The 18,263-nt window shown below is 41.2% G+C and overlaps 2 protein-coding genes across 2 annotated transcripts; one reads left to right on the top strand and one right to left on the bottom strand.

Moving 5' to 3' along the window:
- Nucleotides 1–1,614: 1,614 nt before the first annotated feature.
- On the top strand, nucleotides 1,615–4,575 carry LOC308081538 (E3 ubiquitin-protein ligase Itchy-like). Its single transcript, XM_080423184.1, has 5 exons — nucleotides 1,615–1,708; nucleotides 2,117–2,221; nucleotides 3,361–3,457; nucleotides 3,596–3,668; nucleotides 3,863–4,575. The coding sequence occupies exons 2-5, from the start codon at nucleotides 2,117–2,119 to the stop codon at nucleotides 3,960–3,962; spliced, it is 375 nt and encodes a 124-aa protein (XP_080279310.1). The 5' UTR covers nucleotides 1,615–1,708; the 3' UTR covers nucleotides 3,963–4,575.
- Nucleotides 4,576–5,439: 864 nt separating this feature from the next.
- On the bottom strand, nucleotides 5,440–16,753 carry LOC308081958 (14-3-3 protein beta/alpha-1-like; the record flags this gene model as incomplete). Its single annotated transcript, XM_080423573.1, has 5 exons — nucleotides 5,440–10,416; nucleotides 10,611–10,706; nucleotides 11,267–11,430; nucleotides 14,874–14,997; nucleotides 16,658–16,753. The coding sequence occupies 5 exons, from the start codon at nucleotides 16,751–16,753 to the stop codon at nucleotides 10,360–10,362; spliced, it is 537 nt and encodes a 178-aa protein (XP_080279699.1). The 3' UTR covers nucleotides 5,440–10,359.
- Nucleotides 16,754–18,263: the final 1,510 nt, after the last annotated feature.

Below are 18,263 nucleotides of genomic sequence, written 5' to 3'. Positions count from 1 at the left end.
GGCACCTGGGATTCCTGTAGAGGCGGCCCTTCCCTGCTCCATTTCCAACTCCAGTTGGCGTACGCGGACTTCTTTGTCCGCCTCAATTCTTTTGAGGTCGAGCTGGAAAGCTCTCTCATTGGCTTTCTCACGCACCGCATCCTCTCTTACCTTCTCCCGCTCTTCCTTTGCAAGCCGTGCTAGGCGCACTTTGAGTCGGGATCGAGTTAAGGAGGATTTGGTGGTGTCTGCTGAGTCTGAGGAGGATTCCGAATCTAGGCCCGGTGTTGAGGCGTCAGGAGGTGGCTTGATTTTAGCCGTAGCTCCCTTTTCGGACACCACATCTTCAACACCTACTTGAGTTACCTCTGCCACATCGGTCCCCCCCTGATCTGCAGTTGCCCCTTCTTCCACCACCACTATTGCTGGCAACACCAACACCCCCATGTCCACCAGTTTTGTAAATATAATGTCCTTGATCTTACTTTTTACGTCCCCTGCCTTCACCGTGATCCTATAGTGGTCCGCTAGTATTAATAAATCGTCCTTTCTACAGGCATCGAATACGCCTAATGAAGGATCGGCCACAAAGGCATTTAAATCGAAAGCTGCCATCCTGCTATGATTAACCGACACAAAAAAAACGCTCTAACAGAAAAAAATCAAAACCTCAAAACCTCTAATTCATTCCCCAACAGTGACGAGCCCCCATTTATGTTACAATCCCTAGTCTAGGAGTGAAGGATTGCGACATAAAGTTGGTGAGTGAAATGAGCTTTATTTGGTTTTGACCTTTTATGGTTTGTTGCTGACAGAGTGACACAGAATTAAACAACAAACAATGATATGACACTTAACTTTAAATTATATAAACTTTGTAAAGGGACCACCGTGCAGAAAATCAACAAATAAATATAAGATGCTTACCTATTCTTTTAACCCCTATCTAACCTAATCTCTAATAAATCAAAATTACATCAAATCCCTAATCTAATCTAACTTCCCTAATCTAAACTGAAGAAAACAGACAGGTACAAAAAGCAGGCACTGGTGGTCTAACACAAAGACACAACAGAGTTGTGGGCATAACAACACTTGTAACACTTATCTTTCACTCGATGCTACTTTAGCAAGCTCAACTCAAGACAGGGTGCACTCAAGCAGGAATACATAATACAGAGGGGTTACCAAACGTTTAGTCCCCAGAGTATTTACTTTTGATACATTCAGTAGGACAGCATGTAACCGCACTGATCGCATGTTACACACTGACAATGTGCACAGCTGTTGACAGCTCTTTTATAATGGCCAGGCGTCCTCCCGATTGGTCCATGGTCTGATGGATGGTCACCTCCTCCGCAAACAGGTCTCCTCCCACGTAGGCCCTGAACTGGATGAGCAGGAGTCAGTGGGACTGCCATATAACTGCCATTTAAGTAATACATATAATAATAGACATAAAGAAAGAACCCTCGGATGTAACATAGGTCAAAAGTGTCAAAACTTTATATATATATATATATACTCTAAGAAATAGTGCACCCCAGAATAGGGATGCTGGGGTTCATGTGGTTAATTAGCTATTTTGAATTGTCTTTATGTATGCAGATTAGTTGCAGAGTGAAGATTATCCAGAGGAGTGGAAGAGCAGACTCGAGCTCTCTTTGAAGGCTTCAATGAAGTTTTGCCTCAGCAGTACCTTCAGTATTTTGATGCCAAGGAGCTCGAGGTACTCAGCTTTGGACCTGGCAGTAGTAATATTTATAACATTAATTCATAATGAACTTTATTCAATTTGCATACATGCATAGAATAGTGTGTCCATTCCAAAAGAAAATTGACATAAATAATTAGGAGTTGCTGCTACACAGCAGTTTTCCTGTTCAACAGTATTACAACTTTATTACGGAACTAAAGGTATCTTTGACAACATTTGGAAAACCTGTGTTATTGGAATAATCGAAAAAGTTATCAATAGAATAATCACTAAGAAAATAATCGATTGCTGCCCTGTTATTGTCATCAAACGAGTTAATTGTGCGGTTGTCGAGCATGAAGGCGATCATTAGACATCACACAAGCAAACAAAAAGTCAGCGCTCTGACAAAAGCTGTACATTTAATGTCCCCGGGCCTAGATGATGCTGTGTGGGATGCAGGAGATAGACTTGGATGACTGGCAGGGAAACACCATCTACACACACTATGTGCGCAGCAGCAAGCAGATCCTGTGGTTCTGGCAGGTTGGTACCGTTCAAAGTACATTTAATGGATACTTTTTATTCTTTTTTTACTTTTAATTCATTCAGAGTTTAATAAAAAAAGGCCCTAAACTACACCTAATCAAAGAATCTCAAATTGAATAGACTGAATAGACTAATGGGAAACAGCAAGGGGAACAAACCCCTAGGCCAAGGGTGTGACTTTGCTGTCCTCTAAAGGCTAAGAACTATAAAAATACAGTATGCCAGGCTGCCACTGACCTTAGTATCCTTAGTATAGTGATGTAAGCAATAGCTGCAGCTAATAAAACTAACAATGGGTAATTTAGGTGTGCTAATGTACTCACATTGACAATAGCGTTGACTAGTCAGTGCTTGCACATTGGCACTCCTACAGTTAACACAGCCATTGAGAACTGAATGTGAGCACAGTGGCACACATAAATAACTCTTTGACATTTGGCCTCATAAGGTTGAAAATTAACCACTTGGCTAACATTGGCACCTTTTAGTGGATTCATGTTTATTGTCCCTGATAAATAAGGAACAAAGGTCAGCTTAGGACAGCTTGTCATATTTTTACCCTTCTATATTTGTAACCTTTACAGGTCTCTTGTTCCTTTGTTCAGCCTAAAGCCCAATACATGCTCCTTCCGAAGTCCGAACATTTGCTCGGAAAGCAACTTTCCGAGTTAGTCATTTAAGCCTGTCTCTATAGCCTTAGGCCAGTAATATGACATTCCCGAAAATGTGTTTTACTTAGTGTGGGATTGTGAATTCACCATTACTTTTGCCTTTATACTGTAGGACAACTGTGTATATACACTGCTTCTGTCACACCTGTCACATAGAAGCAACCTATTGGGCAATTTTCTATATTCATTATACAGTAGGCCTATAACATGAATTATTTTACAATTAGTCTGCTGACAGTTGGGATGGGAAAGCTTTTTGTCTTTTAACAAAAGGCAGAGAACAGCTTGACAACCAATTTCCATAGGATTTATTACGCAATAGTTTAGCCGTAAAAACTAAATTATTAAAGTATAGGTTAGCTATAAAAAGCTCAAAGCATCACTTTCCCTATCACTCTTTTAACGCAGATTTCTGTAAAAGTCCAAGCTTTGCAAGCAAGAATTAATATGAAATAATGTTCCCAGTTTGTCAAGGAGATGGACATTGAGGAAAGGATGAGATTGCTGCAATTTGTCACTGGAACCTGCCGACTTCCTGTGGGTGGCTTTGCTGACCTTATGGGTATGTTGTTCAACTGGAAAACATGCATGCGTGCGTGCGTGTACACACACACACATACACGTGTGTACTGTGTATATAAATATATACACGTGTGTACTGTGTATATAAATATATTGATTTAGGTTATAATTCATACAGGGAGCAATGGCCTCCAGAAATTCTGCCTTGAGAAAGTGGGCGAAGAGAACTGGCTTCCAAGAAGTCACACGTGGTAAAGTTGTGGATTATTCCCTGTATTATTTTAAATGTCAGATTTTTCAGGTTCGATAATCACTTTAGACTCACTTTAGAAGTTTAGAGCCTCCCTGTTGGATTTTTAAAAACAATATTCGATATTGACCTTTTTGTGACGTGTAACGGATAACGAAATGGAAATCAATTTTCTGTGATGTTTTTGTAAACCAGCTTTAATCGCCTGGACCTTCCTCCTTACAAGAGCTATGAGCAGCTGAAGGAGAAGCTGATGTTTGCCATAGAGAACACAAAAGACTTCGGCCTGGAGTAACACAGCGTGGTAGGAGGAGCAGGATGGAGAGGAGGAGCCATGTCCATGGGGGGGATTGAGCGGTAACTCTGAAGCAAAAAAACGAAACAAAACATATGACTGAATTCCTGCTTGTTGGTGGTTCATTGGGAGGTTTAAAGTGAGGGGTCACATGTCGCGCCTCGCTTCCCCTAGGCTGGGGCTGTAACGATAGCCCCCAAAGGTGCAATGTAAATCAACCAGTGGATCTGAACCAGGGATCTCTCGCACTACTTGGCCTCATATAACAGGTGACTAGACCATTGCACCACCTCACAGAGTTTCTTCAAACTGTCCTCGACTTGGCTCTAAAAAAAAACATTTCCTCTTGGTAAGAGCAGGATTTGAACCCACAACCGCAGTTGTGTTAGCGATGAAATTAAAGCTGCAATACAGACCTTTCTTAGTGAATAAAATGTTATTTTGAGCAATCTGTAGTGCAGAGTAGTTTAATACATAACCAACACAATTGTGGTGGCTATAGTTGGTCGGGTAGGACACCTACTGTTGGCAAGTGGTATTGCATGAAGCTCAAAGCACAGTCTCCTCTGCCCACATGGGCTTTCTGTGAAGGAGACCTGGTAGGGCATACAAGCAGTGGTGAAAGTAAGTAAGTACATGTACTCAAGTGCTGTAAGTATAATTTTGGGGTATTTTTAGTTTCCTGGAGTATTTCCAATTTTCAATACCTTTACTTCTCAAAATCTACAAAGTAACTAGTAGCCTAACTATTGTTAGAAAACATACTTTACCACTTCAGCCATGGCTGTTTGAAAATAGCCATTCTACAAGCTCACAATGTGTCGTTTTGCGACACATTTTGTATACTTTCTATACAATAAGTAATTTAATTTTGGTATTAAGTATATTTTGATACCAATACTGTACTTTTACGCAATTAATCACTATATGAATTGAGTACATAAGGACCCCATTTGAAACACGCCGTTAGCAAACTTCTAAATAAAGTATTCAATCAAAACTTCTACTTTTAACAGAGTATTTCAACACTGTCTGTGGTATTGATACTTTACTTAAGTAAATAATGTAACAGTATTTCTACACTGTGGTATTGTTACTTTTTCTCAAATAAATAATGCTAATTTCTTCTATCACTGCATACAAGTTACAGAATGCAGCTTTAAGTATTTGGTGAGTCAATTTAACCTCAAGTGTTCAAACCTAAATTCTTTCCCCTTCCATTTTATATGGTGGACCTACAACCTCATGTAACACCCAGAGTCATGGTAGTCAACATTGGTTCTCAAACTTTTTTGCGCCAAAGACCCCCAAATTGTTATGTATTTTAACCACTTAAGCCCTATTTTATAACTCAGTGTCACGCAAAAATACAGAAAATAGCCAATCTACAAGGTCACAATGTGACGCTTAAGTTTAACTGTTAAACCTCTACCTACATGCTTCACAGTGCAGCAACAAAAACAAAACAAATCACATGGAACTGATAAAACCTTTATTTCACTTTAAATGGTCTTTTACATTTTTTGTTTTTCCTTATTATAACATGGAAGGTGAGAACCTAGAACTGGATTTTTTTCTCTTTTTTTAATTTGTTTTTATGTATTTTTTTAAAGACAAAACACAAATCTAATATTACGTCAATAACCAGGAGAAAAGAGGTGTGGGGGATGAGTCTTTTGTGTCATTTTAATACATGTTTTTTTGTCTTTAAGCTAACTCTAAAAAATGTCACAACCACGTGCGTGCTAAGCAATAAAACCGTCACAGAAGCTTGTATTTTTCTCATTTTTTTCTCTTTTACGCAGAATACTGGTCAGTATAAACAAAAAAAAACAAAACAAGAAATTAAGATAGAAAGAAAGAAAAGCAATTATTAGGTACCAGATATACAAACAGGCTTTGTGCCACATTCACTACTGCATGGGACTGTTGTTTCCCCCTCTTATCAAGCGTAGAAGAACAGAAGAATGGCCTTTGTTTTTTTGTTCGGCTAAAGGAAAAAAAAGGGCAAGAGTTAGTTTTTTCCTTTTGCTTTCAGTGCGTGAAACATTTGTCCTCAACTAAAAAGAAATGACACAGACACATGAAGGGCTTTTGTCTCTAACACACCTAACTGTAGCGGAATGTTCCAGGCTAGAAAAAACAAGGATATTATTGTGACACTGAGTGAACGGAAGTGTAAGTTTTAATTTACAAAAAAATAAAAAATAATAATGCATCAACTACATCTAAAATTCAAGGCTCCGCGTTTGTCTCTCTAGACCACTACTCACACCACCACCCCCCCCCCCCCCCCCCGGTTCCTTCCTAAAACCCTACAGTATGCGTGTGAATGTACACCAGAAAGACAGCTTGTGTTCAGGTTTGCTCAGGATTCTGAAAAAAGCAGCAACGAAAAACCCACAAGTCAGTGGATTTCTTTAATGACGACAGAATGATAAGAACATGATCTGAACCAACCAGGCACAACCATCATGTTCTACATTGTGAGCACAGAGAAAGGTTTCCCTCTACACCATTGTGCACAGGGAAAAAAAGCATCACTCCTCTTCTGTGTGTGCGCAGAGAAAAGATACTCCCTGGTTCTTAAAAAGAAGCTGCTAGAGGTTTTCGCCAAGGAAAAATCCCCCTCTAAGGAAGAGATGACTAGTGAGGAAGTCTGTCCTCATTGGCTGCTCGGTGACAAGACAATTTCCTCCCATTAGCTTTTATCATAGTTATAAGGTTTTGATCAAGCACAAGCTAGCACTGCCATACCTACTGAGTGCTATGGCAGCACAAACTTTGAAATGACAGCGTCAGTGGAACGGTGACACTTAAAAATGACAGCGTCAGTTTACTTTCAAGATCAGCACATAGTCAGGTGAATTCTTGCTCAACAGCTAACTCAATATTTGGTGGCTGTCGCTGTCGGGTGGAAGGAACCTTGTATGTTCACATTTTTTATTATACGAAAATACATTTTGAAATGCGATACGTTATTTTTTATATTTTCTTTACTTTTCTGCGACATTAATTTACGAATGAACGAAGTTGAAATATGGAGATACAAGGTTTCTGCCAGACAGCAACAGTTTACTACTCTGAAGGATAAAAGAGGTTTTGTATCATAAAACACACAACCCAAAACAACTTACTACATAGTTAAACGTATTGGTGGGCAAAGTACTCAACTCCAGTACTTAAGTCAAAATATAGATCGATACTGCTGGTCAAAATATTACTCTAAGTGAAAGTTGCTCACTTAAATTTGTATTCGAGTTTAAGTACTGGAGTACTTGATTTAAAAATCGTAATTATTTTTAAAAGCATGCTTTTGAACACTTAAGTATTCAAAAGTACAAACTACATTCTTTTCAATATCAATTCATTGTTGCATTGAAAAACTAAATTGCGGATCTACAAGCATTTTTTTTTTTAAACATTCATTACTTTTGAAATATGGCTTATGGGGTTATTTTGTGACACATTTTTTGTAAGTTTGGATCCCGGGGGTCCCTTCCTAGAAATGTAGTGGAGTCAATAGTGCAATCTTTGTCTTCGAAATGTAACGGAGTGAAGGTCATCAGCTTGCAAAAAACTAAAATGGACACGCTGTGAGCTTGTAGATCGGCTATTTTCACTGTTTGAAAAGAATACTTGCGTATATACACTTCGTCCGCCACTGTTCAGAAGGGTATTGGAGGAGCACAAGAACACGCCGTTTCTCAATGTTGCGTCCGGGGTCCGAACGGACCCGTTAAGGTCTGACATTTATTTGTATACTCTAGAGTTATTGAACACTGGGGATTTTACACTGTATATTGGGGTCCCAGGGACAAAATAAAAAGTTGTATCAAATGGGGGTCTGTGGCCTAAATACATAGGGGGATCCTTGAAACATAAAAGGTTGAGAATCACAGGAGTAGCTTTCTAGACTTGTGGGTTTGGGGCATTGAGATGGACTAGTAAATTAAACAAACAAAGAATGAAATGTAACCGTTTCATGGGTTTTCTCTGCAAGCGGGTTCGCATCTAAACAACATCCAAAAGGTATTTTTGTTTTTCATTTCCAAAAAGTCAAGTTTACAGTTAGATTCTAAAAATGTTTTAAAATGTTACAGTTTAAGAACAAACCGAATTGTTAATTTTCTTATGTTAGGAGTAAAGAAATGATTTTTAGGAGATGATATAAAAAAAACCAAAGATAAAACATTTGTGGTTAATAACATGGTTAAAAGGATTGATGTTTGACAACTACATGGCGGGTTCAATCGAATAACCTTATGCAAGTTCACAATGGAATGTTTGTCTTTTTATTCAAATTCAACCTATCTTTGAGTTCCAAACTGGAATGGCAGACAAAAAAAAATGGTTGGGTCCTTTTAAATCGGAATTGTTTTTTCTTTTATACGAGATTATAATCCAAAACATCCATTTAAGCACACATTCTGATCCGACTTGTTGCGCGCCGGTGTCGTGCGCCTAAAAACATAGCCCATCTATAAGCGCACCAATAGCTTATGTAGAGCTTATAGATCGCCTATTTTCGGCAAGACACCACACAAGTAATATCAAACCCTTTATGAGTTTTGTCAAATAAACAAAACCAAACCTACAAAACAAAGATGAGTTGATTCCACAGCAGATGCATAATCAATACTTGTGGGTTCATTTCACGTTATTTTTTTCTTGGTCAGTGTCACAATACAACCTTGTATTGACCGTTCTGTATTAACCTCAGCAGAATGGCACCGCCACTCAAATAAAAAGAAAGAAAATAACTTTTTGACATTGTGTCCCCCTGAAATGTTTAAAACCTCCCACGGCAAATGAAAACCAATGTATTAGTCTGGGTTTTGTCCAGACTTAGGATGGGTGGAGAATGAACTAAACATCACAGTGTTTTGTTTGAAAATAAATGAACAGTTTAATTAACTTTTCTTGAATGTTTTCTTGTAAGTAGAATAAAACCAGCCATTTTTTTGCCAGTACACTAGGAAAAAGCAGAGAGGAGAAGAGGGGACAACCCTATGAATGCAATAAGTCACTAGAGAGAGAGAGAGAAAGAGATTGAGATTGAAAACAATGTTTTCCAAAATGTTAGGAAGGAGGAAACAAGGAATCGAAGCAAGGAAAGGTTTGAGAATCCAGAAGCAAAATTAAACAAGTACTTTTTTTTAAAGAAGGGGGTGCACTGGTCAAAAAAGAAGAAGAAAACTAACAAATGTATCAATATTATGTCTGGCTTTAACCGTAGATGAACTGAAAACAAGCGCTCCCTCCCTTTGTGTCATTTATAAGACTTATGCTTAATTTATACTTTGTCGCACGACGGGCGTCGGACTGAACATTTGTTGAAGCCTTTTGTCAAACTTAGATAATTATTGGCCCCTGGCTCTGAATCGTGGATAATTAAGGTCCATTTTCCACATGACAATGATTGAAATAAAAGTCTCAAGACAATCACCCTGCTCATTTAAAGCCTGATTTATTCTTGGTTGTGCATCGCAGCGCTATGCCTTGTGAGCTTGTAGATTGGAGGAAAAAAAAACTAAACTCAATATGAAACAAATTTTCCCCCCACTGAAATAAATGCATCAAAAAGATTTGAGACACCGTCGTCCTCGACGGAATAGGCCGTCGCTGCGATTGCGATCCAAAACTTGGACAACTATTTTCTACACAAGGCGCCCCAAAAAAAGGAAAAGCTTGGGGATGATTCTTCCTGCACTTCAGAAGATAGGATGGCATTATTTGGGAACAGCGATTATACCAGTCCAAGACTGTCTCTGAGGTCTATCTGTCTGTCTTAGCCAGCGGTGGACAGCTTCTCTGCAATGTCTGCCATGGTTTTGTGGATCCACACATCGGTGTGTTCCTGGCCCATGCCCACCAGGTACACAGTCAGCCTGGGCGAGACACCGGCATGCAACCAAGTACAAATCAGGCGATATTTGTAAATTTGAGACCGTTCTGTTGAAAACCTCTCCTATGAGGTTATATAATAAGTAATAACCCAACGCATCTGCAACGTGTTGTGAGCTTATAGATGGGGTAATTTTCGCTCCACAACGCCATCATACGATGAATAAATTAGGCTTTAGGATGGCCGGCAAGGTCAGAAATTGATGAAAACGGCCTTCCCTGGAGTGACAGAGAAAGAGGGAGCGAACGAACAAGGGAGGTATGGAGAGGAGAGGAGTGGGGCGGGGGGTGCGTTTGTTTTTTTCTGAGGGTCAGGCACAATTCATGCCGGTGGTTCATACAGAAGGCCGGAAGGTCAGAAAAACAAGGAAGAAGAAGAACGAACCGATGAATGGAAGGGCTGTGTGTGTGTGAGGAAGAGTAGAAGAAAGAGAGAGCGAGGGGAGGAAGAGGAGGAGGAAGTGGGTGGGGTTTAACAGTGAAGTGCGCTCTAGTTCTCTCCCTCCGCGGGGTCGGCCTCTTCACCCTGGTTTTCTGATGTCCACAGCTGAAAGACAAACACAGGACGTGCATCTGTCAGTCAACCAATCAATCATTTGATCTGTCAGTTCCGGTGTCAGATAGAAATGAACATGTAGCACTTTAAAGCAATGTTGAGTCTCAGTAACTGCATTATAAGAGTGCTGTGTGTGTGTGTCTGCTAGTGTGTGTGTGTGTATGTGTATGTATATATATACATACAGTCAGGTTATCTCTTAGTAACTGCATGATAAGGGTGCTGTCTTTGTAGGAATCCTCGTTCAAGGTGTCGAGCTCGGCGATCGCCTCATCAAAGGCCTGCAGAGAGGAAGACACAAGGACGTTACCCCACCAAACAGGAAGTTACATCATACAGGAAGTTGCCATCAAACAAGGCATATCCAGACATCACCAAAGCCTGACCCGGGCTAAGACACACAATAGGTTCTTCAGATAATCCTTCAGAATCGGTTCAGCTGATCGACAGTAAATCTTAACGACACCATTCACCATCCTAGCGAACAATAACAGCAGTGCATTGGCCTATCAACCAGTTTTCATAAATAAACAAAAACAGTAGCATGTACAGCTTTTAGATTATTAAGAAAACACAAGCTTCAAAAGTTAAACTCTGGTATTCTCATGCATTTGTTCTTGTTCAGCTAAGCCTATTAGCCTTGTACATTAGGATAAAGTGGCAATACTAAAACAGAACAGAAAAACATTACTCCCATGCTAGGAATACCCTAAAATGCAATTACTATGGGCAGCCATTGGATGGCAGTATAGCATGTCCAAAATAAATGATACAAATTAATTAATTACAATGTATTAATCAATTGTTATCCTCAAAAATGTTTAATCATGTGTGTACATACCGACTTGGCCAGGCTGCAGGCTTGGTCTGGTGAGTTGAGGATCTCATAGTAAAAGACAGAGAAGTTGAGTGCCAGACCCAGTCTGATGGGATGCGTGGGCTGCATGTCCTTCTTACTGATGTCAAACGCCTCCTGGTACGCACCCTGAGAGTTCTCCACCGTAGCTAGAGGACACAGAGAGAGAGTATTTTAGCTTGTTCTTTTCTTTTAGAGAACAGTCACCCTCTCCTGAGGGACCAATTAAGCTTCAGGTCGAGTCAGATCAAAGCACAGCAAATTGAATTGCCACATGCATTCCATTATATTTCTTTGAGCGTGTTATTCAGGAGTCTGATTACAGTAAATGAAACAATATGGGTCTCAGACTTCATGTGACCAGCCTGTGATGTCTGCGGTGGCCTCGAGGTTAGAGGAGCACATTTCTGACCGAAAGGTTCCTGGTTCAACCCCGCGGACTGGCAGAAACAAATCCGGGAGGGGTATGTGAATGGCCACCACAACCCTTCTCCAACACCACTCAAGTGCCCTTAAGCAAGGCAAAGTACTCAAGTGCCCTTAAGCAAGGCAAAGTAAATGGGTAAAAAAAAAATAGGCGTTAAATCTATCAATGACTTTGACTACAAATTTTCAGTCTGTGAAATTAAAGTAAATATGTATCTATAAATAATTCCACTGTATAAATGTCTTTGCAGTGGAGTTATGGCAAATTGCCCACTTAATATCGACATGAAATCACTGATTTCAAATCAGCAGAATATTGTCTCAGCAGAATATTGTCTGTTCTGTCGGTTGTCCAATCCCCACCCTGTCGACCGGGTCATCGTCTTGAGCGTTGGGCTGTGGTGACGCAGACTGCCACTAAATGGATGTTTTGGTTATTTCCATGGCGATCTGCGTCAGGAGGCGGAGAACAGTGACAACACAGTATTATGGGCTGGCGTCTCTTGGCAACAGTGTGAATCAAGTCAGCTGCTCCGTAGGCAAGGAGCGATGTAAATAAATAAATAAAAAATAGATCAAATAGATAGAAAAAATTATTTACAAGCTTGTAGATCTGCTATTTTTCCATGTCATTTGGAACTTTTTCAAATAGGACACATCCAAAATAGGGACGACCAGTGGTTAATTAAACCAGTGTGACTGATGTGTCGGATGGTGAGCTTAATATATCGTCGCCGTCAGGTGGAAACTATGTCCAAAACCACTCATTATTATTCTAAAAATGATTTCAAATAGTGAAACTAGACGATCTACAAGCTCACAATGCATCGAGGTGTTGTGAGCTTGTAGATCTGCTACTTTTGTGTGCCACTTGTATGAAGTAGGACATTAATTTACCAAAAAAAGAAAGAAAGAAAAGTTTAAATATTAGACATAGGGGTTCTGCCCCACAACATCTTTAAACATGGTCTTTATTTTGTGACCGTCTATTTTTACTTAGAGGAGAGAAATAATTTTAAACCCATCTCTTTTCTATTTAACCCAGGTCTGAACTGAGTGATCTCCTACACAGCTTACCACGATGGTTTTACATTTTAGAAAACTAAAATGTTTACAGCTCCGCAGGGGCTCTACACCAGTCTGGCCGTCTAGAAGAGGGTCGGTCTCATCTGTCTGTATACATGTCCAGAGCTAATCTTGTAAACCGCTGGACCGATCTGTGCCAAATTTCTTGTGCACACTGCCAGCAGGGCAGGGCACATAACTACATTTTTGTTCACATATATGTTATATACTCTGAAAGATTTACTTTTATAATGGAAGTCAGTGGAGCCCTGATAGGGCTTGAGACCTTGCCCAAATTCGGAGACATACGTCAGATGCGTCATAGACCAGTGGTTCTCAACCTTTTAAATTTCCTAGGACCCTGACTTTAGTGTGAATTAGGCCAGGGACCCCATTTGACACAATGTTCATCTCTGGAACCTCAATCTACATTGTAAAATCCTCAGCGTTAATAGAACTCCGAGAGCCCACAAATTGAATGGTTCTATTTGTACACTCTCAAGAGTTACAGACCTGTGAGGGTCCACAGTTCCTACAGTATCAATCATTTAGCTAGGGACCCCCTGGAAGCCCCTCAAGAACCCCCCGGAGGTCCCTGGACCCCAAGCTGAGAACCACTGTCATAGACAACTGAAGTCAAAGCCCGGCTAGTTACATTAAGTCCGAGATCCACATTGGAGCCACGCTCCCATGTGGAACCCGAGCTCCACTTCACATGATTTGCATTGTTTGTAATGGCCAAGCACCGAGAACACCACAATCTTCTACTAATAGTGGTTCTCAAAGTGGGGTCCAGGGACACCCAGGAGCCATTGAGTTGGTTCCAGGGGGTCCCCAGCTATAGTATTGATAGTTAAAAACCTAATGGACCCTTACAGGTCTGTAACTCAGTGTACAAATGAAACAAATGGTCTGAGTGAATTAAGAGTTATGGGGGTCTGTGGCCCAAACTGGGGGCCCTTGAAATACTTTTTTTTTTTATGTGAGAATCACTGTTCTACAATAAATAAACTTGTTCTTTGTTGTGTGACCCTGTCTGAACGTCTTGTGACCCACTGTCAGGCCCCAGTCTGCTGGTTGAGAAACTCAGTGAGAAGGTCCTGAGTCATCACCACCAATGAGACAAAGTGTCCTTTCATTCTTCTGAACATGAACAACCACGTCTGTTAAAGACATTTTTATAAATAGAGCCGCTTGCTCTTCAAGCCGTGAAAAGACTTCTCTACAAACAGAACCACCATTCTACTCCTCCTTGGAATAACAACACAATCTCCTTCTGTTTATTACTGTATTTATTCCCTTGTTTACAGTTTAAGAGCGATTACCAGCATTTTATATAAGAATAATGGGTTGGTGTCTGTGTGTAGGGGGAAGGGCAGTCTTCTTTCCTTTGAGGTTACTGAGACAGTAGGAATAGAAACAACTGAGAGGGAGACAACAGTGCAGGAGAGGCAGATAGTAGGAAAGCTGAGAGGGAAACAGTGTAGGAGACAGACAGCAGGACAGCTGAGAGGGAAACGGTGTAGGAGACAGACAGTAGGAAAGCAGAGAGGGAGACGGTGTAGGAGAGGCAGATAGTAGGAAAATTGAGAGGGAAACGGTGTAGGAGACAGACAGCAGGACAGCTGAGAGGGAGACGGTGTAGGAGAGGCAGATGGTAGGAAAGCTGAGAGAGTGTAGGAGAGAGACAGTAGGAATGCTGGGAGGGAGACTGTAGGAGACAGACAGTAGGAAAGCTGAGAGGGAGACAGTGTAGGCGAGAAAGATGGGTTCCATTTGTACTCTCTCAGAGTTACAGAGCCGTAAAGGTCTGTAACTCTGATTTATGCATACATCTATAGGAGTAATGGAGGTGCTCGTTTGTCATGACCATGCACGTCCCCGGACTCTATATATTGAACAACACAATCTTCTACTACAGTGGTTCTCAAAGTGGGTGGGGTCCAGGGACCCTCAGGGTTCCTTGAGGAGGTTCTAAATGGACCTTTACTGGCCTCCCAACTGGTCTCCAGACCCCACACATTGAGAACCAGTGATCTATTGCATACATGGATGTATGGGAGTAATAGAGGGGTAAAAGTGTCCAAATGAGTGTACTCACTCTTCTTTGAGTCTCCGGAGGCGACCTCTGACAGGTATCTGTAGTAGTCTCCTTTCATTTTGAGGTAGAACACCTTGCTTTCTGCCTGGCTGGCGTTGGCAATGAGGAAGTTGTCAAGCAGATGCTGATACACACAAAGAGACACACACACACACACACACAGATTTAGGGCTGCAACTATTGATTCTTTTCCTAGCGATTTGATTGAATAATCGAGAAGCTTGTTTTATTTTAAAGTAAAATAATTCTTATATAACAACACATCGATTAATCACTTAAGCCCCATTTTATTTTTCTGATGTTGCACATCAGTGTGATGCGAGTAAGCAGCAATATGTTGTACACTGTATTTAATGTAACATTTGATTTGATTATAATGTTTTTTTTTCTGACTCCTCAGCAAAAAGACTATGAAATAGAGAAGTGACATTGTAAACTGTGGTGTCATGTTCAACTCTCTGTTCTCATGTGACTATTGCTAAGCTTTCACTCAATGACCCCATCTCCATCCCCCTCTCCTTCCATCCCTCTCTCCATCCTCTCTCCTCCCTACCAGTCCTTGAGGCTCATGTCCTCTTTCTCTCCTCCATATGCTCCGTTTCTCCTCCCCCCTCCTCTCTACATGTCCTCTAAAGTCACAATCCTTCCAGGTCAAGGTCATGCATCCATTTATGGATCATGGGCCTCTCTCTCCCTCTCTCTGCACCACCTCTCCTGCACTGTTCTCTCACTCGCTCTCCATCTTTCCCTCCCTGTGTTCCTGACCACCAGCATCTTTTAACGCAGTGGTTCTACATTTTTTCATGTCAAGGTCCCCCAAAATCTATGTATTTGGCTGCGGACTACCATTTGAACATATTTTGTGCCAGAGAACCCAAAAGATTTGTCAACATTTGTCAACACTTTTCAAAAATAGCCCCCCCACCCAAAAAAAAAAATAGGGCTTAAGTGTTTAAACTAGTTTTTTGTTTAGTTAGGGCCCTGGAGCCCACTCAAGGACCTCTGGTGGTCCTTGGACCCCACTTTGGGAACCAGTGTTTTAACACTGGTTCCCAAGGTCCCTGCATACAGCCCGCCCACTTCCCTCTTAATTGTGATTTCCTCGGTCCTGATGGCAGGACTGGTGAACTGGAAGTTGTGGCATTCTTTCAAAAACACATTCAAATCGAAACTTAAGATTTGATTTATCTTGCCAATCAATGCCAACAATGATTTAATGAAGGACTTCGCTTTGACTTCAGTGTCATATGTGCAATTACATAGACAGCTGAATTGACAGCTGAACTAACATCCATGTCTGTTAAATGATTCAAAACAAATTAACCAATTACTTAAATGAATGAATCGATGCAATTAATCAAGGACATTTAAATTCCGGAATCCACGCAAAAGGTGTATCAAGTGATTGATTTTCAAGTACATTAATGAATATGCTTTCAAACTGATTTGAGTTAAAGACAAAGGACTGTGGAAGGCAAGAAAATTAGGGACCAACTAAATGTATTACCAACTAGCGCTGGAACCATTTGGTATTTTCTCTATCACTGAGAAAAAGCAACCTATCCTGGCGGTTCACACTCTGTACAGTTTCTGTACATACAGTACAGAAACATTAAAAGATGGCTGATAAAGATAACTGCTGTAAATTAGGCTTGTTCCGACTGGCGATTCCGTTGTCTACCGCCGATGGAAGGGAAATTCCCCGATTGGCGTTTTCCTATGCCGATATGAAGGCCATTAATTAAGATGCTGTAAGATGTTATAAAAAGCTCTATAATGTCTACCATACAGTCCGCTTGCAGAGCCCTGCAGCACAAGCAACGAGGATGGAGGCAATAGTTTGCCGTCTCCTTTGCATCTCCGTTCTCCTTGTTATGCATTCTCACCACAACGCTTGCCCTGTGCACCATTCCATAGTTGACTTTATGAGCATGATTTGGGTTGCGATATTGAAGATAATGATCTGTTAAACGGAACATCACCCTGTAATACTTAGCAACAAGCGCAGACATTTTCTTTTAACACATTGAATGCCAATCGCGTAGATCTACGCGAACCTATTTAAAGCCGCAGCGTGCCAATCGCGTAGATCTACGCGAACCGCCGATTCCCATTGAAATTTCCCCAGGTGCACTTTCCGAATTTTTTTGATCCATTTCCGTTTCCGGTCGGAAACAGAATTATTCGGGTTCCGTTTTTTCCGATCGTATCCGCTTCCTGTCTGGGATCCTGTTTAAAACTCGATTTTCTCGGTTGTTGTTTTTCTCCTCGCTGATCACTGTTTAGCGTTGATCCGCTGTATCTTCAAGATGGCGGCTCGGATTTGGAAACTGTCTTCGCTGGCCGTTTCTCACAGATCCGCTGTGTGTTTAGAACCAAATGAACGCGCACTTTTCACCACCACCTCACTCACCACGCTCCCCTGTGCCGTTTGGTGTGGACACGCTGTCTGGATGCACGTTAAGGCGAGTCGATGAGCTGTGTCAAGGCACTACGGCAGGGGTCTTCAACAGGGGGTCCGGGACCCCTAGGGGGTCCTCAGAGTTACTACAGGGGGGCCGCCAAATCTTTGTGTGATAGGAATGTTTTTTTTCACATTAACCACTTGAACCCTAGCATCCCTATTCTGAGGGGAACATTAGCCGAAAATAGCAGATCTACAAGCTCACAACGCACGAGGTGTTGTGAGCTTGTAGATCGGCTATTTTTGGCAACAAGGTTTGGTGTAGACTGTAGAGCAGGGGTCTTCAACCTTTTCAGGCTAGGGACCCCCAGGTAAACCAGAGCAGACATAAGTACAGAGTGAAAGGTCAAGTTTACCAAGTATTGATGGTTTAATTGGTTAAATGTTTGAAAATACATTATGAACATGAATCCAATACTGGTGATAGTGCTGTCAGACAAGTCTATGAGCCATCTACGAAATCTACAAAAAAAGTTTAATCTGCAACACAATTTTATACACTATGTAGTGGGGGGTCCCTGCTTGATCATCTCTCTCTCAGCTAAGGGGTCCTTTGGCTGAAAAACGTTGAAGACCCCTGCACTACAGAAATGCAGACATATATATAGGCCAAAGGAAATGTGATGATTTGCAAAGAGAACAATTTAAAATTTAGACATTTTCAGACGCTCTTATCCAGAATGTAAGTCACTCTGGATAAGAGCGAAAATGACATCTGTGACATAGAATGCAAAGAAACCAATTAAGTGCTTCAAAGTAACATCTAAATAACATTTTTCTCTTGAGAGCCGCTGTGAATTGTGACTTGAGATATTGTGCGTGAGTTGAACTGAAGCTGTGCTCGGTAGTGCGGCGGACCGCGCGCCGGGGTTGGTGAGGCTGCGGGCCCACAGCGCACCGCGGACGCGGTGTGCTGTGGACCGGTG

Source organism: Gymnoscopelus braueri (assembly GCF_963280865.1).
Source record: "Gymnoscopelus braueri genome assembly, chromosome: 3".
Classification (NCBI taxonomy): domain Eukaryota; kingdom Metazoa; phylum Chordata; class Actinopteri; order Myctophiformes; family Myctophidae; genus Gymnoscopelus; species Gymnoscopelus braueri.
Note: the sequence above shows the minus strand (reverse complement) of the source record. Positions and strands in the feature narration are given on the sequence as shown.